We start from the raw sequence: 25925 nt of genomic DNA, 5'->3' as shown, positions 1-25925 counted from the left end.
TTATTAAACTAGAGCGCTGGTGCATGAAATTCGTGCATGGTAGGCCTGGCCGGCAATCAGGGCCAATCTGTGGGGAGACTGGCGGGGGAAGGGGAGGCAGGGGACCCTGCTGGCACCGGCCTTGGCTGGCCTGAGGCCTGTGGGCTGGGGGAAGCCCCCTGGTGGTCAGTGCACATCATGGCAACCAGTCATTCTGCCATTCAGTCAATTTGCTTATTAGGCTTTTATTATATTGGACATTTTCACGAAATGGCATAAACAAAATGTAGGTGAAATAAAATGATTAGAACATTATAAGATATAATGAATTAAAAGGACTTTGGAAAATTGGGGAATATATCAGACACAAGAGAATTTAACTCAAAAGAAATAAACATAGGACATTTAAAGAAGAGCAGCAAGTGACTTGAAAATAATATGTTTACTAAAAATGCAAATAAAATTGAAGACTGCTTATTATATTTTTACACAACAAGAAAAGATGTAGACAACAATTTTTTTAAAAAATGCTAAGATTGCATTTACTAAGATCAGATTAAATTTATCATCAAGGGCGAGAACTGCTCTGTCGGAGAGGTGTTGGGACAGTGGCTGAAATAACACCAGGAGGCCTAGTCTTTGGTTTACCACTTAAACTGATTTCAGGTACTGATTATTTCTTAAGATCACACTGGCAGTGAGAGCAGAAAGAATGAGCTTAATAAAGGGAAAGGGAACTCACACTCTTTATGTTTTTCCAAAATGATTTTTTTCTAGGAAAGCCACATTTTCTGCAACAGTACTCATAACATTTCAGACTGCAGGGGAAGCTCACCCTAATGAAGAAAAACTTACCGTGTCTTTTGAGTGCCAAGAGGAATACAAACCATACATTTCTAAAATATTTATTAAAATATATATATTTTCATAAGTTATTTACAAGAAAATTTTTTTCAGATCTTTGAAACAAACAAGGTTACAAAAAATTTTAATGGAGAATAGTTGCATTTTAAATATAATTCCTGGAGTAAAGAACTCATATTCTTTAGAAAAGACATAGGATACTTAATTACCTAACTGTTAATAAAATATTCTTTATATAAATGGGTTATAATCTTTACCACAAAGACATCAAATCTGCAGCTACTCATTCACCTTCTCCGTCAGAAAACACCCATTTGCTATAGCATTTCTCTATATGCAATAGCAGCCTCTGCTGGAGAAAGAAAAGAATGCTTGTATTACAAAAAATCAGCTCAAACCTATTTTGAACTGGAAGAATGCAGATCCGTTTCCCACTTAACCACCAATCTAAATTAAAATAATTTTCAAGGTCTTAAAGATGTGCGAGCCTTATCAAGTATATCCTTCCTGATTTTTGGATAAGTTGGATGTGCTTCAAGAACCTGTAAAAACAGAGAGCAAAGAATAAAAACAAGACAAAAAGCACAAGAACTTGTAATTATCCAGAACTGGAGAACTACAAAACTTACATGTAACGAACATTACAGTTGAGATTTCATTATATTAATACAGCAAATATAACAGCAATTTAAAAAATGATGTGATGAGATGTGACATGAAGATTCATTCATATTACTAGTAATTAGATGAAAACAGTAGTATACGAATACTGCATGTGGAAAATACAACAAATACAGTTACTTCCTTAATAGGTCAGTTGCAGAAAACAACTACGTATCAATAAATTAAGATATTTTTAAACTTTAACTATTATACATAATATTTAATGAACCTTTAGAGAATTATTTTTTAAAATATTTTTTATTGATGTCAGAGAGGAAGGGAGAGGGAGAGACAGAAACATCAATGAAGAAAGAGAATCATTGATCGGCTGCCCCTGCACTCAACCTCTACCAGGGACCAAGCCTGCAGACCGGGCATGTGCCCTTGACCAGAATGGAACCCAGGGCCCTTCAGTCCGCAGGCCGACACTCCATCCACTGAGCCGAGCCGGCTAAAGAACTATGTTTAACCAGGAGTACACATCAGAGTTACCTGGAGTGATTTTTGAACACACAAAATTCCAGAACTACTGAGTCTAGAAATAGGGAGATACTCATTAAAAAAGACCAGACTCCACAAATGATTCTAATGGTTAATCTTATATTAATGTACAACCTGAACCTTAATGTGAAATACTGGTTTACAGAGAGATTCAATAATCAACAGCAATCACTGAGACCAAATATTGACCCTAAGGATGCTGACATAGCATCTGGGATAAGGGACATTACGCAGCTCTTTTCTAAGGAGCTTTCCTGGGAGCTTCTAACAATGCTTAATGTAATGTTTTATGTGAAATATCAACAGGACAATGTTTATACAAAGAAACTGCAAATTCTAAAACTGCAACGTATTTGTCATTTCAGTATGGGATGACTTAACAGGGGATAAATCACAGAAATGTAATCAAATGACTTCTACATCACAGAAATATCTCTTATGTCTAACTTATAAGTCTGAATTCTCTATTAACCAGACTTAGACACAGTCACAGAACTTCTATTCAGAGCAATACAATGACCTGGAGAACCTATAACAATGCTCAAATATCTTCTAACTTAAAGACAATGTTTTATTTCACTTGCTTCTCATCTGGCCTCTGTCTTTAAAATGGAAATAAACATTGAATAATTTTTCTAAACTTTGAAAACTGATAACTGTCCAGAATGTATTTGATAAGTCATTTAACTAAAATACTACACTCTCTACCGTATTCATCTATAGCTTGAAGTTAATTAAAAGTAGGAAATTGTGCATCTAAAAAATTTTTAAGAAATCTAAATTTAAGTGTTACCTGGTGACATATGTCAATTGCATCCACATATCTTTTCGCTTTTAAGTAATTAAATGCCAGTTTGTACCCTGTTAAGACAAAAACAACAACCCATAATAATATAGTACTATTTATAGAGCACACTGCTAGTATTACCCCCCTTTTTTGCCTCCTTTATGTGCTTACTTATTAGAGAACCTAGAGGCTGGTGACTGCACTGAGACAGACGTGATGAGATAACAGAAAGTGGAGTGACATGAAAGGAGAACAGGTAGGAAAGAAAATGAAGTTAGAAAAAGGACCACAGTGAATACACTTTTGGGTTAGGAGACTGTCATCCTACCAGTGTGATTCTGTAACTTACAGACTACAGTAAAAACTCATCCTAGGACAGTAAATGATAACAGCAATTTAGTTATACAATATAGATTTACTCAGCACTAAAACACCAGGCAGACTGGTTCCTACAGTCATGAAGTTTACATCCTATGTGGAAAGACAGCACATTATTAAAACAATTATGTAAGTGAATGAATAATTTCAAAACTGAGATAGATGCTATGAAAGAAAGGTACAGGCCAAATGAGCTATACTGAGAAACCTGGTAGGGGAGAGGGTGGTGTCAGGCAACGTTTGAAATCTGAAGGGGCATGAACTGAGCCAAGAGGGTGTGAAGCGAGACCACTTTCAGGACGAGGGAACTGTACGTATAAAGAACACACAGGAACCAAAGGGACCTAGAGGACATGGTGAGAGGGCAGAGCAGGTGGGAGAGTGGCCCAGAACAGAGTAGATTAGTCAGCAGATATCCCACATTATTGATGAGTTGCAATTATCACAGTTACTGATACCGAAATGTCATGTTTCAAATGGCGAAAATTTAGAAAAAAGTGTTATTTAAAAAAAAACATTATTTTTAAAATTTTTATTTTTTAAATTTATTTTTACTGCTGAAAGTATTACAACTATCCCCCCTTTTTCACCATTGACCCCCTCCATCCTGCACCCACCCCACCCCCAGGCCTATACCACGCTACTCTCTGTGTCCATGCGTTATGCATATATGCATATAAATAAATTCTTTGGTTAATCTCTCTGCACCCACCCATGCCTTTCTTCTGAGATTTATCATCCTGCTCTTGGGCTCTAGTCAAAGTACCAAAATACAGTTTCAGAATTTCAAAATATGTTTGAAAAAAATAACTGGCTAATGTAGTCACACATGAAAGTGCGCACACACACTTGCAGGCAAACACAGAACTGTCCTAGATGCAAACAGTAAGCTTTAGAGAGGTAAACTTGGTATCCTTACAAAGAAATTCTAAAATGGACTAATAAAGAGAGTTTGTGACATTTAAAATGGAAATCAATTTAAGATGCCATGCCAAACACACTTTACATGGAAACTAGAGCCCAAAACACCTAGATTTAACTTCTGACTTCCTGACTAGGTTCGAGACCTTAGCCAAGTCATCTGAGCTGTCCATTTCAAGCTTCCTCATCTAAAATATAGGAGAATAACTTTTCGCTTTAGGATAATTTTAAAAACAAAAAAGCTTTATAAAATTTTAGAGCACCACAGAAATACTTGCAAAAATCTTTTTTTTTTCTGTGAAAATACTAAATTAGAAGTACAAAGTTTTAATGTTGAAAGAAACTTGATAGGTTACCTTGTTAAAAATTTTTAGAAAAAAAACAAAGGACTAAAAATGGCACACACACACACACACACACACACACACACACAAAGGAAGCTGCATTAAACCTGCTAAGCTTATAAGAATTCAACCTTCTATAATTAGGGGGAAAATGGGAGAGGGAGGGAGGGAGAGAAAAGGGGAGAAAAGAAGGGAGGGAGGGTAACACAAATGACATGAACAGCCTAGTGACTGTCAGATAACCTGAGAATGCGTGTGAAGGAAAAACATGAATGTGTTCTTCTCTAGTTGGATCTCACTTCCGGGTGCCCTTTCTGGTGACAATACTGAAGCGTGAATCCCATGGAAAGAATATGACCACATTACGGATAGCCTGACAAATGGAAATGTGGCCTGAATTATTAAGATGACAGGCAGGTTGGAGAAGTTGGATGCAATGACAATGCTAAGGAAGAAACTGAAGAATTAATTGAGAGCCTCTGAGAAATGTTTACTCAAGAAGTCTAAAAAATACAAAGATGGCACAATGAAAGAACTAAGGACAAGTTTGAATCTTAGGAAATGATACTTAATAAATATTAGTAGCTAATAATTTATTGTGAATATTAAATTTATTCTTCAGAAGGACTGGCAAAAGAAGTAAGCTCTTAATGTGTATTTTGTTCTTAAAAAAGGAAGTCTAATGCATTTAAATGAATATCTCTATATATAAAAGCCTAAGTGACCGAACGGCCTGTTGACCCATCGCTATGACACGCACTGACCACCAGGAGGCAGACGCTCAACACAGGAGCTGCCCCTGGTGATCAGTGTGCTCCCATAGCCAACCTGCCATGGCCGGCCAACCCTCCTTCCCCCAGGCCGGCCCTGATGGGCCCCGATCACCAGCAGACCAAGGGACCCCACATGTGCACGAATTCATGCACCGGGCCTCTAGTTTACAAATAAAACCCAGGTTTCCTGTAAAAACCTAGTGTCTAATTTGTTAAACTCACCTATTGCTGGATTTGTCTGATTGCCGTGTTTCCATGCCATCTCATAGTTTAAGGCAGCATCTGTATACGTTTGCTCTTTTTCCATTATGTAGCCCATATATTCATAAGCTTTGCAGCAAGACTAAAGAAAAATGAAAGTTGTATCAATAAACTAAGCTCCATACCACTAAGATTTTATGAGGTGCTTATGACCATAGAGATCACCCATATTAACTAATTTATATGGCACATAAAACAATGGTTTTCAACCTCGTCTACATAATCAAATGATCTAAAGAATTTAATAAAAGATTCTAAGGCCAAGCCCCCACCTCAAACCTGGAATCAGAATTTTTGGGTGAGAAGGGGATTTGTATTTTATTCATATACATGAAAACATTTTATTGTGAATAATTTCAACACACAAATATAGAAATGACAGTGTAATGAACCCTATGAATCCACATCTTCAACAATGAACTCATAGCTAATACTGTTTCACCTCTATCCCCCACACTTGTCCTTCTGTATTATCAGATAAACACTCAGATATTGTCATTTCACCCATAAGTATTTTACTATATAAATAAGAACTTTCAACATAACCACGAACCACGAACCACAACTTGTCACACCTAAATGTAACAACTTGACATCACCAAGTGTCCAGTCACTATTGAAATATCAGTGGCCTCAATATAATTTTTGTTTGTTAGGATGAGAATCAAAATAAGGTTCACCATTGCCATCTGACATGACAGGATGGCCTAGTCTCATTTTGTACATTTCCTGCCCTAGATTTGGATGATCTCCATTTTTAAATTACATAATTCAAGATTTCTGAGGTCTATCTCCTGAATCTTATGCTTCCAATATTGACAAGCCTAACCACAGGGCTGAGCCTCTACAGTAGCCATCACCTTCAATGATGCAATGTACTGCTGTCAGTGTTCTGGCAAACTGGAACTCTTGGCATGAAATCAGCCATTTGATAGTTTTACTTTTTCAAAGCCTCTAATGAGCACTCTCTTGTTTTTCAAGGCAATATAACTTAAAATTAGATGTATAAATTATAAGTTGATAAAGGCTTGATATTTTAGGTTTTTAAAGTTCCTAAGAAAATAACTGTGTAGTATCAGGTGATCTCTTTAAAAAGCAAATGATCCATTTTGTAATCTAATTTGCTTGAAGAGAATAAAACATTGATTTTCTGTGATTAAAGATTTGAAATAACTGATATGAATGTGTAAAGATAAATATCTCCAAGTTTCTAAGATGAGTACAAATATGTCTCAACAAAGAGTAAATTCTTAACTTTAAAAAATGTTTTATTGAATAAGACATCCTTTTTGTGTATGTGTGATTAAACACCAAAATGCACTGTTAAGTAAAGAGCCTTAAATTCTAAGGATTTTAAGATTTTCAATTTCATACCTAAAGATAAGGACTGCCCTGACTGGTTTGGCTCAGTGGATGGAGCGTCGGCCTGCGGACTGAAGGGTCCCAGGTTCGATTCCAGTCAAGGGCATGCACCTTGGTTGCGGGTACATCCCCAGTAGGTGGTGTGCAGGAGGCAGCTGATCGATGTTTCTCTCTCATTGATGTTTCTAACTCTCTATCCCTCTCCCTTCCTCTCTGTAAAAAAGCAATAAAATATATTTTAAAAAATTTAAAAAAAGATAAGGACTTATTAAACAAATCGTATTAAATGCTGAAAAGACTTTTCCCCACAAAATATGTTTACACAGTGGATTCTGATTCTGTGGGAAGCCACGCAGCTGCAGCACAGTCATCGACTATTTCTTAACAGGAGGGATGGATGCCCGCAATTAATTAATTCTGCGATTTTCATCAGTTCTGAGATGGCATGGGCAATAACAGGCAAATACTTGACATTTCAATACACTTTCTATAAGTAGGGCATACTACAGCTGAAAGATAAAACTGTATAAATCTGTGTTTTTTTATATCTATTTTCAAGGGCAAATGGTTTCTTTCTTATTATTAATGTTGGTTTGAATAAATTGTGGTAAGAATAAATATTGAATTTTCAAAACACACACACAGGAATCCTTAGAAATGGACCAACACTCAGTAATAGCCTATTATAGAAGGCTTATATAATAAAGATTAACAATGATTGTTTTACCCCTCAATTGAATACCTTATTATGATGCAGGCATCGCTTTAACAATTCTTCTGCCATGTCGTATTTGGCCGACTGAATATAAATATCAGCAAGTAGCAGCCAGCTCCTCTCAAAATCCTCAGCATCAACAGGATTCCAGTTCATTTTCGCAATCCGCTTCAGCTGGTTTCTGGCTCGTGGAGTCTGTTTCAGGATCATATAAGCTGTTGCCATTCCCAAAAGTGCTGGAATATGATCCTTCTGTAAGAAAACCCAACTTTAGACCATCAGATACACAAACATAAGTAAATGCCCTATATTTAAAAGGAAAACACATGGAAAGTAGCAAGTGCCACATAATATGGATTCTATTTCTGGCTCCACACAGATAACTGTCATAGGGTCATGAATTAACACATCAAGTAAGCTCACCCTACCATGTAGAAGTTGGGTGAGGTGCTGCTTGGTTAAGATAATTCAATAAATTTGCAGATGCCACAACCACACAATCCCAGACAATTTGGGTGACTCAGTCTTTAATGGGATTGACTGGCTGTTTTGGTTTTGCACAGATACAAAAAAATAAAATTCTATTTCAGTGGAATCCTGACTCAACATTTGCATTTTGACTCATTCATTCTTTCATCTGTAAAAAGGAATAACAATGATTTACCTGCAATGATAGTCCTTATCTATATTGACTTATTTTATTACCCCTTTTCTTTCCCTTCTCATTTTCATTTTATTCAACAGCCTCTTCTCCCAAGAAAGTTCAATCAATGAAATGTTATAAATAAGGCATGCAATTAGTCATGTGGAAATTATAGAAAATAAACTTGTTTTAAAACATGCTTTTATAGAGTTTTGATATTTTGCATGAGTTCAAAAGGAAAAAAAAACAATGTAGTTAAGCTGGCCCCCCATTCCTTATAATAGAATTTGCAGAATTTAGAAATTTCTTCTGTTTTGTGTGGTAAAATTGTACGTGATTGCTATTATAGTGAGATGTTAGTGTATAGTAGATGATAAAATACAGATGCACTAAAAGACAGCAGGTTTAGGTAAGCCGTTAGAAACAGGATAGCAGAGTAGTAAAACGTTCAGTGCCCAACATGACCATGGTTGGAAGTCAGAAATAACCTCGATTAAAGAAGGTGACTCATCAGAGCTTGATGAACACAGCTTTTTAAGAACATAAAATATCCCTGGCTCTATTTTTTATCTTTCAATAAACTTCCAATATGTAACTTGTTCTCATTAAAGACTGGCAAAAAGGTTTTATTTGAGTGTCAAATCCACCCAACTGGCAGTAAATTCTGAAGCTGTGTGTGGGATGTTATCAGTTACCAAGCCTCGCCCTCACCCTCACCCCATGTGGCGTAGAGGGGAAAGAAAATAGAGGCCGGCTATGAATTTGTCAGTCAGATCCTAGGACAGCTCACAAAGAGAAGGACCCTGTAAGAATATCCAGATCTTTTCACATACTAAACATATCCCCCACTACACATTTAAAAATAAACCCTCTGATTTTAAAATCACACACCAAGTTTGATTAGAATGAATACATTCCTCACAGCTTGATCACAGCTGAGTGAACCCAATAATAGTTTCTAAAACTGCAAATCTGCCCTGGCCGGTGTTGCTAATGGTTACAGCATTGGCCCTTGCACCATAAGGCCTGATTCCCAGTCAAGGGCATGTACCTGAGTTTTGGGTTAACTCCCCACCCCCAGTTGGGGCAACCAGGCAATGTGTCTCTTTCACACTGTTGTTTCTCTGTCTCTCTCTCCCCCTCTCTCCCTCCCTTCCACTCTCTCTGAAAAGCAATGGAAAGAATATCTTCAGGTGAAGATTAACAAAAATAAAACTGCAAATCTGAGTTATAACCCTGGCCTCAGACCCAAGAGGTCTCTCTGGTGCAGACATCCTAATGCATTTGGCCAGCTCCCCTCTCCCATGCTCAGCAGCAACACTTTGGATTACAAAGGACAATACAGCTATGTTATAAACAACATGCTTTTATGGTTCAAGGTGATGGAATGAAAGCCAGCAGAAGCACTGCTGTGCTTAATGTTTTTTCCTCCATTTCCTCCCACGATTCCTTTGCATACCTCTTTTTCAATCAATCTGAATGTTGCATAGTGCTGTGAACATGCCGTTTCCCTGCCTCCCTGTCTTTGTTCCTATTTCCCCTTACCCTGCAATGCACTTTCTCCATCTCTGCCTGTGAAAATGCAATTTATGCTACTTCTTCTTACATCATACCTTCTCCACAAAAGGGCCTCCCAACTTTCCTTATATTATTTCCTACAGCACTTTTATTTGCAACTCTAGGACAGAATGTCATACATTTTTTGTACCACAGTCAGTACGCTTACCTCATGGCCCCTAGATTATAAGAAACTTGAAGAAAAGGAGCTATACTTTGCTTAACTTTGTGACTCCCATTGTGCTTAGTACCATACTCACTGGCTGCTTAATCAATATTCATTATAGTTAATATTAGAGGCCCGGTGCACGACATTTGTGCACTGGGGGTGGGGGTGGGTCCCTCAACCCGGTCTGCACCCTTACACAACCTGGGAGCCCTCGGGGGATGTCCAACTGACCGCTTAGGTCCACTTCTGCGGGGAGTGGGCCTAAGCTGCAGTTGGACATCCTTAGCACTACCGCGGAGGCGGGTCACTGCACTCGCCAGCCATCAGCCCAGCTTGTGGCTGAGCAGCACTACCCCTGTGGGAGCGCATTGATCACCAGGGGGCAGCTCCTGCATTGAGTGCCCCCTGGTGAACAGTGTGCATCATAGCGACTGGTCATTCCGCCATTCGGTCGATTTGCATATTACCCTTTTATTACATAGGACTAGAGGCCCGGTGCACAAAAATTTGTGCACTCGGGGGGGGGGGGGCCCTCAGCCCGGCCTGTGCCCTCTCTCAGTCTGGGACACCTCAGGGGATGACCACCTGCTGGCTTAGGCCCACTCCCCAGGGGATTGGGCCTAAGATGGCAATCAGAAATCCCTCTGGCAGCCCGGCAGCCCTTGGGGGATGCCCACTTGCCAGCAGGGAGCAGACCTAAGCTGCAGTCGGACATCCTTAGCGCTGCTGAGGAGGCAGGAAAGGCTCCCACCACCACCGCTGTACTAGCAGCCATCAGCCTGGCTTGTGGTTGAATAGAGCTCCTCCCATGTGAGAGCGCCTGACCACCAGGGGGCAGCTCCTGAATTGAGCATCTGCCCCCTGGTGGTCAGTGTGTGTCATAGTGACTAGTCATTCCCAGTTGTTATGCTGTTAGGGTCACTTTGCATATTACCCTTTTACTATATAGGATAGAGGCCTGGTGCACGGGTGGGGGCCGGCTGGTTTGCCCTGAATGGTGTCCCGGATCAGGGTGGGGGTTCCGCTTGGGTGCCTGGCCAGCCTGGATGAGGGGATGATGGTTGTTTGCAGCTGGTCACACCCCCTTCAGGGTGGGGGTCCCCACTGGGGTGCCTGGCCAGTCTGGGTGAGGGGCTGAGGGCCATTTTCAGGCTGGCGGGTGACTGAAGCTCCCAGCCTCTCCTTTTTTTCTTTTTTCTTTTTTTATTCTGGGATTTATTTACCTTCTATGGCTGTCACTGGAGCTGAGAGCCGGCTTTAGCTCTGAGGCTCAGCTCCAGCTCTGAGACCTCAGCTGCTGAAAGCAGGTATCTGGGTTTGTTTGGGTTCTATAATTGTAACACTGTTGCGGTCCTGCTAGCTCCAGCTCTGATGGCTGAAAGCAGGTTTCGCGGGTTAATTTACCTTCTATAATTGCAACATTGTTTCTTAGAGTGCAGCTCAGAGGCCGGCAGCGGCAGGCGGGGAACCTTGGCTTACTCCATCACTGGAGCAAGCAAGCCTCCTGTTCACTTCAGCTGCCTGGCTGCCAGCCACCATCTTGGTTGGCAGTTAATTTGCATATCTCGCTGATTAGCCAATGGGAAGGGTGTTGGGGTTATGGTCAATTTGCATGTTTCTCTTTTATTAGATAGGATATGCAGCCTATGAGCTAAAAGAAAAAAGTGCAAGATAAAATTTGTTGCTTATGAAACTTCAGTTCACACACCAGTCTTTGGACAGTTCAGTCAGTAAACAGATTTGAGGAGAGTATATTACTAATCACATATGTAAGAATAAAAAAAAATATATTGTAGTCTCACCTACACAAAAATTGATCGTTTTTCTAGGAAATAGCTGTGATGTCACTTGCTGCTTTTGTGTTCTTTCTCAGATCCCACAGTTTAAACTCTGATTACATTCAGGGACGGGGAACCTTTTTTTTTTTTTTGCCAAGGGCCATTTGGATTTTTATAACATCATTCACAGACCATACAAAATTATCAACTTAAAAATGAGCATGCTATATTTATCCAAACTTTTAATTAACTCACCCATAATGCCTTAGTAGGGCCAGACCAAATGATTTTGTGGGCCTTATGTGGCCCATGGGCCAGATGTTCCCCACCCCTGCATTACATGCTAGGATGCTCCTTCACATTCGGTGGCTGTGACACCTTACTTGAAATGGTGCTTCATCATGTTCTTACACATTTTCTTGGTCTGATATGACAGTCTTATTTCTGGTCTCAGTTCAGTCAGCCACTGTCATCACCCGCTGCCTCACAGCCAATTCCAATGAGCACAACCCCAGGGAACATTACTTCAATGGCAGCAGAAGGCTCTGCTCCAGGATGGGGCTGCTGCTGATACTATCTCGCTGTCTGTTCCAAGGGTGGCTTAGATGGTAATACAGTGCCACCTAGGACACTTGGAACCAAATAGCAAATGGGGCTTTGGGTTTCCCAAATCTCTTCAGGGTCTGGGAGGCAAGAGGAAAGGGTCACAGTAGGGGTCCTTGGTGGTTTATTGTTGCCACAGTGACTTCTGAACCACAAGAAAACACAGCAAAACTCTGTAAATCTTATGACAGACACAAACTTACGAGTGGCCTGCAACATTATCGAGTGAAGAACATGAAACCTAATGAGTATGCTTAGAACTAGTTATTACCAACTGCTAATGGGGTGGGTGCCTAGAGTTCCTTCCTTAATATCAAGTAATTAAAGAAATACAGTACCATTTGAGGAAAGGGAAATAGAACACCAGAGAATGAGAAGGACGGTGGGTCTGAGTAGGGAAAAGAGGAAGCCTTTAATATAATAACAATAATAACAATAATAATAATGATGTAGGAATTATTTCAGTATTGCTAGAGATCAATGTCATTATTTGCATGATACAGGTTGTCAGTATTGATCTCACTTAGCCTTACATATGGAAAATTTTCAAATTCACGTAAGTGAAAAGGTGAGCAATGCAGGCAGCCAGGTGTTTATTTTCCCTTAGTAACTTAAGCTAGGCTACATCAACAACACAGGACTTCTCCAGGGATAAAGCTGTTCCCTTGAGAATTAATTTATGCCCTTTCGAAGAATTTCCTTTCTCCAGAATTCACCATCCTAACAGTGATAAACACATAAAAACAGTGACAGTGTCTCTCTGGAGACAAAGGTACACTGTGTCAATTTATGCCAAACTATATACCTAATTAAAAAAAAATTATTGAATTTTATAGAGAGAAAGGAAGGGAGAGGGAGAGAGAGAGAGAGAGAGAGAGAAACATTGATGTGAGCGGAACATTGATCAGCTGTCCCCTTGAATGCCCCTTTCTGGGAATTGAGCATGCAACTCGGGCATGTGCCCTGACTGGGAATCAAACCAGGGACCCCTCAACGTGCACTGGATAACGCCCAATTAACCAAACCACACCGACCAGGGCTATATGCCTAATTTTTAATACTAGTAAGTAATTAATTCAATTTTCAGAAAACAACTAATCAAAACACATATTTCTATACCATCATCTATATATATATAAAAGCCAAGCGACCAGAATGACCAGGAGGCTGGCCAACCTCCTGCGGCCCTCCCCCCACCCCTGCCAGCCCAGCTCCCTGATCCCCCCCTACCCCGATCAGGAATGGGGACAGCTGACCTCCCATGGTCCCCTCTGGCCCCCGCAGGTGGACTGGACGCCCCCCATGCACAAATTCGTGCACCAGGACTCTAGTAGAAACATAACATAAGAAGTTGAAAAAGGCCCTAACCTGTTTGGCTCAGTGGATAGAGCGTCAGCCTGCGGACTAAAAGGTCCCGGGTTCGATTCCGGACAGGGGCATGTACCTTGGTTGCGGGCACATCCCCAGTGGGGAGTGTGCAGGAGGCAGCTGATCAGTGCTTCTCTCTCATCGATGTTTCTAACTCTCTATCCCTCTCCCTTCCTCTCTGTAAAAAATCAATAAAATATATTTAAAAAAAAAAAAAAAGAAGTTGAAAAAGAAGATCTACGAACCTCAGATGTTGCTATTTCGGTGAAGGTATTCAATGCTTGCTCAACATTAGATTTCTGCTTGGTAGCCATCAGGCAATAGTTCTCCAGTACTCGAAGCTGTACGTGACCCTCAGCAGTCTGAGGTTTTAGTTCTTTAAGGAGTTTTTCTGCCGTTCTTACTGCTAATTGCATAGACTCTTGCTTCTCAGTTGAATTACTGTATTCAATGAAAAATAAATCTCTTATATCTGCTACTCACAAAGTCAAATTCACTGAGAATGAAATGAGATCTAGGGTACATATGGTTTCTTCTTTTGTCATCAATTTATAAGTAATCCTTTTGAAGAATGTCACTCATTTTCTTCTAGTACAAAGCGCAGTTATAAAGTGTTTTTAAAATTAATATAGATTCAATAAAATACCATTAAACATTTATTCACTCTAATGTGAAGATAAAATTTGGACAATATCTACATGTGGTATTATCATTCCAGCTAATATAAAACTAGAATTAAGAATAAGTAGAATTATCCTACTATCAGTGGTGTACCTATTCAGAAAAAGAGAAGAGGCAGCAAAAGGTAACTAACATCACTGAAGCACCTACTCTGTGTTAAGCACTGGATTATGTCATTCAATCTATGCTGAATCCATTTTATATGTGAGAAAACTAAGGCCTAAACAGGTGAAATAATTTGTCAAAGGTCACACAGCTAATAAATGGTAAACCTGGGATTTGAATCTAAGTTTGTCAGACATATAAAAAGTCTATTTTATTTTCCTCACTCAGTTCCTTATCAGATGCTTAGAAACTATGTATCTGTCAAAGGGTTGTAAATTGTAAGTGCAATGACAGTTTAAATATGTACTAGCATTTTTCTTATTTTTTAAACAAATATCCACACCCAGCTCTCTCTCTCTCTCTCTCTCTCTCTCTCTCTCTCTCTCTCTCTCTCTCTCTATATATATATATATATATATATATATATATATATATATATATATATATTAGTAAAAGAAAATTAAATTCTCAAAGCCCATTCAATAAAGACATTGGTCATTTTCTCAGGGCTTATGTTTTATCTCCTCTAAAACATTTCACACTGCTGGCTACCTTCTTCAAAGTTCCCCTCCCTTCACTCTGTAACATTACACAATTTTTGGTTCTCTTTCTACCACACTGATTGGCCTTTTCTGACTTCCCTTCCTCCTCCAGTCCCCTTAAATGTTAGCATGCCCAAAATTTAATTCTCAGATTTCTCTTACTACATTCTACTTGCAGAGAGGCCATTCATGGGGTTCCAACCATCCACTCTGTGCACATGTCCTCCAAATCTGTATCTCCAGCTATGGCCTCCTTTCTGAATTCTAGTTTTATCTTTTCAACTACTTGCTGAAGAATAGCCTATAGACACCTAACAGTAGTTTACCTTAGCCTCTTCAAAACAAACATAAGACAAACATGTCTCTCCCTACTCTAAAACTTGCCGTGGTCTCTAGAATACACGCCTTCAAATCTGTCATTGAAATGTCTCAGCATTCTGGTTCTAACTTACTCCCGTTCCCTTATACATCTCCCCTCGATTGCTTTGCACTGCTATGAGTTCTATGAATTCCTGTAACACTTCAGATCTGTTTCGTCAGAGATTGAATGCTTTCAGATACTGTCCTGTCTCCTAGATAAATTACATGTTTCTGAAGGCAGAAACTACCCCTATACCTTACATATTTACATATTTATGCACCCCCCACCATATCTCGCCCAATTTAATGAGAGGACAAGCAACAAACACAGGTTCACAGAAATATAACCACTTACCAGCAGTGTACACAGTGGCTTTGAAGTCAGGTAGAACTCAGCCCAAATCTTGCCCCCACCACTTACTAACTCTATCACATTAGACAAGGTAACTCTGAGCTAATTTCACAATACGGCTGTAGGGGATAATAAGACAATGCATTTAGAGTACACAGCAACACGGGTATGGCATATAGTCACCATCTCTTAAAGAGTTACTATTATTGGATGGACAATTTTGTGAAAGTGGTCAAATTCTATAATGTACCTGTTTTTCACAGAGTAGGGGAGTGTATAAGTTTCTTCTGATTTAGGAAACCTACTAAAAGTAATTCATGCTTGCTACAGAGAACAGTTATTCTAGCTATGATTTTTTTTTTTTTTTTTTTTTATCTAACCCTTCATTAGTGCTACCCTAGAATTCAGTTCTCTTTTGTAAGGTGTCCTTGCTTATTATCTTCAATGTGTTTCTTAAAAAAGAGTAATTTGTCAAACACTACTCACCCCAGGTCTCTATCTAGATTTTCAAACACTTCACCTCCGACAGTTTCATTATCTGGATTCAAACAGATTTCTATCATATTATAAAGGGCATTTTGGCCCCATTCACTATCTTTCCGAGCTTTATTAAAATGTCGAAGGGCATCATTTGGTTCTCCAGTATACCTGGTTAGATGTTAAAAAAAAAATGACTTATTTCAATCACTGACTATAAACTTTAAGTCATTTATAGTTTGTTTGATAAATAAACATTCTAAAATGTAGATATTTTTCAAAACAAAGAAATGCATATTCTACTTTATTCACAATGAGGAAAAAAAATTATTATGCAGGATTTATTTGCCAATAGATTTACCAAAGATACAGTCCTTTACAGTACTGATATCCTGGCTCCAATTTTGCTCTGGAGTTACGTTTCTCAGCCATTAAGAAAAATCTTGGAACATCCTCAAGTTTTCCACATCTTCTTAGGAAATCAATTAAGCGAGATAATGTCATATAATTATCTACAAACAAAGAATATTTCAGATATAGACACATTTTATATCTTTTGTTTTAATGGTTATAATCCTACTTTATTAAAGTATAGTTTACTTTAAATGAAATACAATGTAAACAAAGGAACGCCTCTGGGGTTATAATCCCTAAAGAGACTGTGTGGACAACCGGACAATCAATCAAATGATAAAGGGTGGGTTGGTCTGATCATAGTGAGACAGGGTCTATAGGCAAATAGACAAAAATGCACATTTGCTGTAACTTACTTTTCAATCATTCCTGGACCAAAATATTCTAGAAACAGTCTCTGTATAGATAACCTAAACTCCAACTGTAAAATTTAGGAGAATTGATGTGATTGTGCAGGGCAGGTCTGTCTGTGAGACAACCTTTTCCGGTTACTACAGCACGCAAGGGGGTAAGAACAGTACATCCTGATGACAATGTTTGGGGTGGTTGTTGGTTTTTAGAATTAATATAGCAGTCCTATCATGAGACAGAGTTGCAAGAACCTAGAGGCTGGACGATCAGTAGGGAAATTGCACTAATCTCGGTGAGAAGTGACACAGGCCTTAATTAGAGCCGTGGGCTAGGAGAAGAGAGACTGGATGTGACACTTAGCTATCAAACAGACAGGATTGATGGGACTTGTTAATCAATTGCTGTGAGGGCAGGGGAGAACTCGGGAGGATTTGGAGATTTTTTTGAGTGAAAAAGTGTAATCTGTCAAGAGAGCAGTAATTAGACCTATAAGGAGAACTTTTAACCAGCAAGGTAAAGTCAAATTGGACAGTACATTTCTCAAGTAAGCTAAAATGCAGCCTTACTTTAAAGTATTAAACGTGCTACTAAGGGTGAGGAATAATGCACACGTAAAGTAAGTAGATCATAGGTTTTAGAATCATGTCTGACAAAGTAGATCAGTGGATGAGTTTGTAAAGTCCTGTTAGAAATCAAATAGAACACAAGATTCAAAACATGAAATATCACATAGGCCAATGGTTCTCAACCTTCTGGCCCTTTAAATACAGTTCCTCATGTTGTGACCCAACCATAAAATTATTTCCGTTGCTACTTCATAACTGTAATGTTGCTACTCTTATGAATCGTAATGTAAATATCTGATATGCAGGATGGTCTTAGGCGACCCCTGTGAAAGGGTCGTTCGACTGCCAAAGGGGTCGTGACCCACAGGTTGAGAACCGCTGACATAGGCAGTAAAAACTTACTTATTTTGCATTTTTAAATGACTTAGTATTGTACAGCCATTCACCAATCCATTCAACCAATAAACGTTTACTTTGTACCATCTGTGTGCTTTACACCACAACGTGTTTGATGGTGGGGATATCAGATGGATGTGAGATGATCCCTGCAAGCTTGGAGTTTGCAGTTTAATGGAGATGACAAATATATGCATAAATACTTTTAGCAAAATAATAGAATTATGTGATAAAGAGGCATGAGTGAAGTGATTCATTATTAGTGTGACCAACTTATCCTAATTTTCTGAGACTTTTTTAGTTTTAGCATTGAAAGCCCTGTCTTCCCGGAGACCCTTCAGTCTTAGGCAAATCAAGGTAGGTGGTCACCTACTCAGCATCACATAAGATATTTTATAATGTTGGTGGTGGCAGTAGGTTGGGATTTTTATTTGGTGAAGGGTGTATATTTTGGATTATGTGTAGGGAAAAACATAGCAGAAAAATGAGGATGGAAAAATTCATTATGGGCCCTAACTGGTTTGGCTCAGTGGATAAAGCATCGGCCTGCGGACTGAAAGGTCCCAGGTTTGATTCCAGTCAAGGGTATGTACCTTGGTTGCGGGCACATCCCCAGTAGGGGATGTGCAGGAGGCAGCTGGTTGATGTTTCTCTCTCATCAATGTTTCTAATTCTCTATCCCTCTCCCTTCCTCTCTGTAAAAAATCAATAAAATATATTTTAAAAAAATTCATTATGGGCAAAAGGAAAAAGCCATGCATAGGCTTGGAGGTGTGGTTGTGTGTCACTTGGTACTTTTGCAGTACAAGGTTGTTATACTGAATTTATAAATAATTCATTTTATATGTGCTTATGAACAGTCCAAAGTAGCCAGTCTACTAAGCTAATTATGTTATTGCCATTTTGGAGAGATGCTGGGTGAGACAAAATTCATCTTCTAGATGAGTGCTTCTTCAAATCTTTCATGTGAGGGTAATATTGTCATCAATGGCTTAAAAATATTAACAAGGGGCCCAAGCCAGGTGGATCAGTTGGTTGGAGCATCATCCCATACACTGAAAATGTTGTGGGTTCAATCCCCAGTCAGCATGTACAGAAGGCAACTGATCAATGTTTTTCACATTGATATTTCTCTCTTTAAGATCAATAAAAACATATCATACACATACACACAAAGGGAGAGGTCTGTTTTTTAGACACACATGTACACACAGGGGACAGGTCTGTTTTTTTAAAGACATCAGGTTGGATTATGGGCTCAAAGGGAAATATTGCAATAGTAGAGGCCCAGTGCATGAAATTCGTGCGGGTGGGGGGGGGGGCGCGGAGGAGGGGTGTCCCTCAGCCCAGCCTGCACCCTCTCCAATCTGGGACATCCCTCACAATCCAGGACTGCTGGCTCCCAACCGCTCGCCTGCCTACCTGCCTGAATGCCCCTCACCACTTCTGTCTGCCAGCCTGATCACCCCCTAACCCTCTCCCCTGCTGGCCCAATTGCCCCTATCTGCCCTCCCCTGCAGGCCTGGTCACCCCTAACTGCCCTCCCCTGCAGGCCTGGGTCCTCCCAACTTCCCTCCCCTGCAGGCATGGGTCCCCCCCAACTGCCCTCCCCTGCAGGCCTGGGTCCCCCCCAACTGCCCTCCCCTGCTGGCCATCTTGTGTCCACATGGGGGCGGCCATCTTGTGTGTTGGAGTGATGGTCAATTACCTCTTTATTAGATAGGATGGGAACAGCTTAAAACAGAAAGAATGAAAATATTATGTGCACTCTCTTAAACAGTCATTCAGAAAAGGAGAAAGGGATAAAACAGAGTCTAGAACCCAAGGCAGAAATGGCTTAACAGCCAAGAGGAGAAAGGGAGTTGAGTGCATTAGCCAATACAATCAATCAATATTTACCTGGCTTGCGTTCTAAAAGCTGTTGTAAATGAAACACTGCTTGTTCATAGTCCTGCTTCCTGAACATGAGATCTGCCATCATCTGTAAAAGTAAAAGTTGGATCTAAAAATATTGCCATATATCTTACAAAGCATATTCCTCCCATCAAGACTTAGCACTAGGAGGACACGTTTGAAAACAGGAGGGATGTTTACAGAAAGGAGCCCCTTACACAGATTAGCCCTGAGATCAGTGTAACAGAAGGTTATCAGGATGTGAACAGAATTCTCTGTTCGCAAACTGAATTTTAGCAGAAAAATATGCTTCAAGTGGTTATATTAAAAGCAGAAATTTTAGGAAATTGCACACTCTATGTGCCATCAGAGAAAGATGCCTCATTGGGCTTGTTAAAATGACAAGATTAAAAAAAAACAACAACACCCTTAAATTCTTAATATTTCAAAGGAATTTCAAATAAGTAAGACCTATTGAGATTTTCTTATCATATGTCTTAAAGGGAGACTTCCTATATTTCTAGTCACATTTGTAGTAACCTTGAATAAACCTCACAAACTGTCATCTATATAGCTATTTGAAAAGCTAACAAATACCTCAGCCCCAGTAAAAATGAAAAAAAAAAGTTCTGTTTAAAACTCACCATCTTAAAACAATAAAGGAAGTTTTTTCTGTAACTCCAAAAGTCCCACTGCAACTTATAAATTAGTCCAGCATGTCTGAGTACTTAAAAGTCAGTCTTTAGCAAATTATGACTTTACCGCATGACTGATCACACATCCTCTTACGCATAAAGAAAATTTAACTAGGCCCAAGACGGCAAATCCGGCCTTATTTAGAAAAACAGGTTTACCATTCTTATAAAATAAAAAAAGAATCTTAGTCTTCTTTGGTAAAACGTTAAAAATGTTATTTCTTCCAAAAGCCAACATGAGGCAGGCCTCTCATTTAGCATTAGTTTTATGGGTAAAGGGTGACACTCCCCCGTGGATCCTAAAACAGCCGCCTTTACAGAACTGAAGACTCTGGGACTAACCATGGTGGCAGCCTCGTTGTCCTGGTCAGTCTGGAGAAGCAGAGCACAGTGCCGCAGGCAGGCCTCAGGGTCATCGTGTGCCAGGTATAACCGTGCCAGCTCCAGCATTATCTATGGACAGTCAGGGCACGATTAGTGAGAGACTGGAAGAAACAGTGCCTGAGGAAATTGTCTGCACACAGATTAACCTTTAGCTGATCAAAGTTATTGGAATAAAAATGCCAAGCATGATAGATAGGAAAACTATAGGCACACTCATCTTTCTTTTCTCTTACACCTGAGGGGGAAAAAAAGGAAAAATGGGTGGTAACTCATTTGAAAAGTAGAGAGACACAAAACATTGTGAAAAGAACACTGGCTTAAATCGGGAAATTAGATTCTGGTCCAAGATTTCCCATGATGGGGCCAAGTCTCTCTTATCTCTCAGAACCTGTTTTCTCATTTGTAAAATAAAAAGCCTGAAACAGACAATTCCCAAGGTATGCTTTATACTGCTACTAGAATTATAGCTCCTGCAAGCCATCATGGAACCAGGTGCCTATTTGGTAGTGCCTTAAAAAAGATTATTTTTGCCTTATATCTGAAAGAATTGTATTAACTTCAAAACGCTCAATCCTAAACTTTAAATTCTAGAATACGATTGCCTTTTGTTATACATCACTTATTTAAGTATTTAGCTATTTTTAGAGATTTCTAAGAAAAAAAAAATTTAATCATCTATCAACATCTGAGAAATTGCACTTTTAGTTTATACAGTATATGTTTTCTACATCAATATTACCTTTACATTTACTCCCAAACTGTGCCATTTGAGTTAAGAGATTCAATCTAGTCATTTCTGCATATCCAGTAATTTAAAAAGAGGTGTACAAGGGCTGTGTAGCAAGCTGAATTGAGTCATCTAGAGCCAGATATTTATTTGAGACTGAGAAATTGTTTTAAAGTAATTACTAAAACACAAATGAATATTGAACATCAAAGAGCTTACAGATTTACTTTGTCACTTATTCCTTCATAATTTTTAGATTCTAATATTATTAAAGGCATAACTATTTTGAAGGATTTCTAGACACAGTATTAATTTTTAACTTGTATTTTTGTTATATTTCTTTTTAAATCTTTCTTAATAAACTGATACGAATTTTACATTTGGAGAAATTAGATGACATCTGGAATAAAAGGTGCTTAAACTTTTATGAAGGTTCTGACCTTATTATCTGTTTCACAATGAACAAGCGCTTCTCTATAAAACTTAATTGCTTTTTCATAATCTCGCTGAGCAACAGAATGTTTTGCAATCTCTGCACAAATTTCAGCTGCTAAATGTTTCTGTGCAGGAACTGCATCTGGTTGTTCCATCTGAACACGTTTTAATACCCGAGCTTGTAATTCTCGAGCCTAGGAAAAAATAAGGATAAAAAGGATTTTTTTTAAAAAAAGAAGTAGAAACTAACAAATTCTCAATATGAACACACAATATAAACTTTACAGAAGATTTATTAAAGCATTATTGGCCCCTGAGCTAACAAATCCTGACCCAAAGAAAATATCTTAGTTGAGGTCTTAAACATGCACTTGTTCACAAATGAGCCAGCATGCCTATACTTTTCAACTGAAGTACTAAAAATTACTGAGTCTTTCCCACTGTTATAAGGATATGTGCAGGAAGCTCACTAGGGAACAATACAACCATAAAACCAACATTTGGAAAAAATGTTCCATTCTTTGAAAGATATTGAGGAAATGACTTAAAACATGTTATTTATTATAAAGAAAAAAAAATCATTCTGTTATTTGTTGTAAAAACGAAGAAACATCAAAAGTAAAACAAAAAAAATCTCTGAAATAGCCCAATGTCTAAGAATGGAAAATAGCTAATCAATTTTTGGTGTATACATACATATGGTCCTACACTGTTCACAGACAACCAGAAGGAAGGCTGGGGTCTTCCTCAGGGTAAGAATGTAGAGAAGGTTGCTAAATTAGAAGAACATTAGCCTTTCCACCCACAGATCTGTTTTCTGACACACTGAGACCTTCCTTTAATAAGTGACAGAGAACTCCTGTGCTTTAAGCCTGCACAATAAAATTTAACTTTGAGCTAATCATTCACTAATGCATTCATGTGTTCATGTAACAAACAGTGAATGTTCACCATCTGCCACACATTATGCTACACACAGGGAGCCCTTTTGGAGACCCCTGTCAAAATGCTGGTTGACAACTGGTGTTTAATGAAGCTGGTCTAAAGCTGAGTATGTTTTGGAATTACAGGTCCTAACATTAACTTAGGACATTATAATAAGCATTTTTCTGGAAATGAAAGAGAAAGGATTAGAGAATATTATTAGATACAGCATTTGGTGAAGGTTAAGACTGCTTCATGAAATTTTACTTTTATATGATGGAGTTGTAGCTACAAAGACATGCTGGTAAAATCCACAGAAATGAATATTAAGTGAAAGAAGCATAACAAAATATAAGTCTGTACTTATCAATTAAAATTTTATAAAATTTTAAAATTGTTAAGTGTTTTATGGCATATAGATTCTTTATTTCTGATTTACTTAGATGTTTTTCACAGAGAAGATAATTTGCTAAAAAGTGATTTCCCCTAGAATTTTCCTGCAATTAAAGAATTAGAACTTCTGTTAGCTAAAGCTCAAAACCAAAACATTTGATAAATAAGTTGCACAGAATGCAAAACTCTTCTGGGTACATGAAAATGAGGTCAAAAGAGTGGTATTCTAAAAAGCAAAAATAGTGAGATGCTCTATGTTCTACTTCAAGCTCAGCGAAGATGTGGGGCAAATCAATGAACAAATGACCCAGTCAACAACATTATTTAAGATCCACATGGAAACTGTACCAAAATTGATTACAGTGTAGGGCATAAAGCAAGCTTTAACAAATGTCAAAGGGCTGAATCATTCAAACCGTGTCTGACCACAGCGAAATTAAACTAGAAATAATTATAAAAAAGATAACAACAAAAAATGGAACTGCCTGGAAATTGAGCACTATTATTTTTATTTTTTATACATAAACAGATTTTACTTCAAACCATATTTATAACTATATGCTGTGAAAAATAACTGCCATATATTAAGTGTTTACTATGTTATTTCCATATGCAATAGTTATCACTTTAAATTTTTTAAAATTTATCTTTATGGTTGAAAGTATTACAGATGTTCCCTTCACCCCTCCCCCATTGATCCCCTCCTTCTCATTCCTATCCCCTCCTCAGCCCTCCACCTCACTATTGTCTGTGTCCATGGATTATGTATATCCTATATAATAAAAGGGTAATATGCAAATCAATTGAATGTTGGAATGACCAGTCACTATGACACGCACTGACCACCAGGGGGCAGATGCTTAACACCAGGGAGTGGGCCTAAGCTGTCAGTTGGACATCCCCTGAGGGCTCCTGGACTGTGAAAGGGGGCAGGCCAGGCTGAGGTATCCCCCGCTCCCCAAGAGCACAAATGTCATGCACTGGGCCTCTAGTATGCATATAAGATCCTTGGTTAACCTCTTTCCACCCACCCAACCCCCTTTTCCTCTTAGAATCTTCAGTCTGTTGCATGCTTCCATGTCTCGGGATCTATTTTATTCATCAGTTTATTTTGTTCATTGGATTCCACATATAAGTGAAATCATGTGAGATTTGTCTTTCTCTGACTGGCTTGTTTTGCTTAGCATAATATTCTCCAGGTCCTTCCATGTTTTCTCAAAGAGTAAGAGATCCTGTTTTTTTACTACTGCATACTATTTCATTGTGTAAATGTACCACAGCTTTTTTATCCACACATTTACTGATGGGCACTTGGGCTGTTCCCACATCTTAGTTATTGTAAATAATGCTGCTATGAGCACATGGGTGCATATATTCTTTCTTATTAGTGTTTCAGTCTTCTTAGGATATGTTCCTAGAAGTGAGATCCCTGGATAAACACTATACTTATAAATAACCCATGGGTCAAAGAAGTGATCAAAGTAGAAGTAAGGAAATATTATAAACTGAACAATAATAAACTTGTGGGGTGTATCTAAAGCAATGCTTAGAGATAAATTTATTACCTTAAATAAATAAGAAAAGAACAAAGGCTAACCCAGCCTATGTTACTACCTAATGGAGTATTTCAATAGTCTAGAAAAAGATTAGTGCACCATATCCAAAGATAGTAGAGAAAACTATTTAGTGAGGTAAAAAAGCAAACATTTCATCAAGCCAGAAAAGGAAAAAGTTGGTTCTCTGAGAATCCTATCTAATAAAGAGGGAATATGCTAATTGACCCTCACTCTGTCACAAAGATGGCAGCACCCACAGCCAATAAGGAGGGAATATGCTAATTGACTGCCCCATCCTCAAAGATGGTGGTGCCCACAGCCACAAGATGGCTGCAGGGGAGGGCAGTTGGGGGCGACTGGGCCGGCAGGGGAGCAGATAGGCGTCGATCAGGCTGGCAGGGGAGTGGTTAGGGGGTGATCAGGCTAGCAGGCAGAAGTGGTAGGGGCAATCAGGCAGGTGAGCAGTTGGGAACCAGCAGTCCCGGATTGTGAGAGGGATGTCCAACTGCCAGTCCAGCAGTTGGACATCCCCTAAGGGGTCCGAGATTGAAGAGGGTGCAGGCTGGGCAGAGGGACACCCCTCCCCCAGTGCACGAATGTCGTGCACCAAGCCTCTAATATTATTATAATAAGCCCCTGGCATAACTGATCATTAATAACAGAAGGAAAATGACCAATATCAGGACTATAAAAGAAGATATTTCTACAGTATTTCCAGATTTTCAACGGTTAAGATATAATGAACAAATATGTCAATTAATTTGACAATTTAATGAAATAAAAAATTGCTTAAAAATAGCCATCTAAACCAACATAAGCGAAATTTTAAAATGATCTCTCTAAGATCCATTATAGACGTTGAATCTATTAATAAAAATCTTCCATCAAGAAGCCTTGAAGTCCCAATGGTTTTAATATCAAATTGTTCCAAATGTTATAAAAATAGCATCAGTCTATAGATCAATATCTTTCATGAACATAGATATACAAATCTTGAACAAAATACTA

At 38.8% G+C, this 25925-nt stretch overlaps 1 protein-coding gene across 5 annotated transcripts in view; it reads right to left on the bottom strand.

Annotated features, from left to right (window-relative positions):
- Positions 1 to 315: 315 nt before the first annotated feature.
- TTC21B (tetratricopeptide repeat domain 21B) overlaps positions 316 to 25925 on the bottom strand; it is a 65698-nt gene continuing 40088 nt past the window's right edge. The window contains exons 19-28 of one of the 5 annotated variants that reach the window (XM_036320165.1): positions 22050 to 22238; positions 20841 to 20951; positions 19810 to 19891; positions 16545 to 16695; positions 16193 to 16354; positions 13912 to 14107; positions 7576 to 7800; positions 5433 to 5553; positions 2801 to 2868; positions 316 to 1385 (exon numbers count right to left, since the gene is read on the bottom strand). In XM_036320165.1, coding sequence (XP_036176058.1) covers positions 1308 to 1385; positions 2801 to 2868; positions 5433 to 5553; positions 7576 to 7800; positions 13912 to 14107; positions 16193 to 16354; positions 16545 to 16695; positions 19810 to 19891; positions 20841 to 20951; positions 22050 to 22238 — 1383 coding nt within the window. In that variant the 3' untranslated portion in view covers positions 316 to 1307. The remainder of the gene's footprint in view (positions 1386 to 2800; positions 2869 to 5432; positions 5554 to 7575; positions 7801 to 13911; positions 14108 to 16192; positions 16355 to 16544; positions 16696 to 19809; positions 19892 to 20840; positions 20952 to 22049; positions 22239 to 25925) is intronic. The other 4 variants (XM_036320164.1, XM_036320161.1, XM_036320162.1 and 1 more) reach the window with 4 other exon arrangements.

This window comes from Myotis myotis, unplaced genomic scaffold, assembly GCF_014108235.1.
Source record: "Myotis myotis isolate mMyoMyo1 unplaced genomic scaffold, mMyoMyo1.p scaffold_m19_p_8, whole genome shotgun sequence".
In the NCBI taxonomy this organism is placed as follows: domain Eukaryota; kingdom Metazoa; phylum Chordata; class Mammalia; order Chiroptera; family Vespertilionidae; genus Myotis; species Myotis myotis.
The sequence above is the reverse complement of the archived record's forward strand: the minus strand, read 5'-3'. Positions and strand labels throughout refer to the sequence as shown.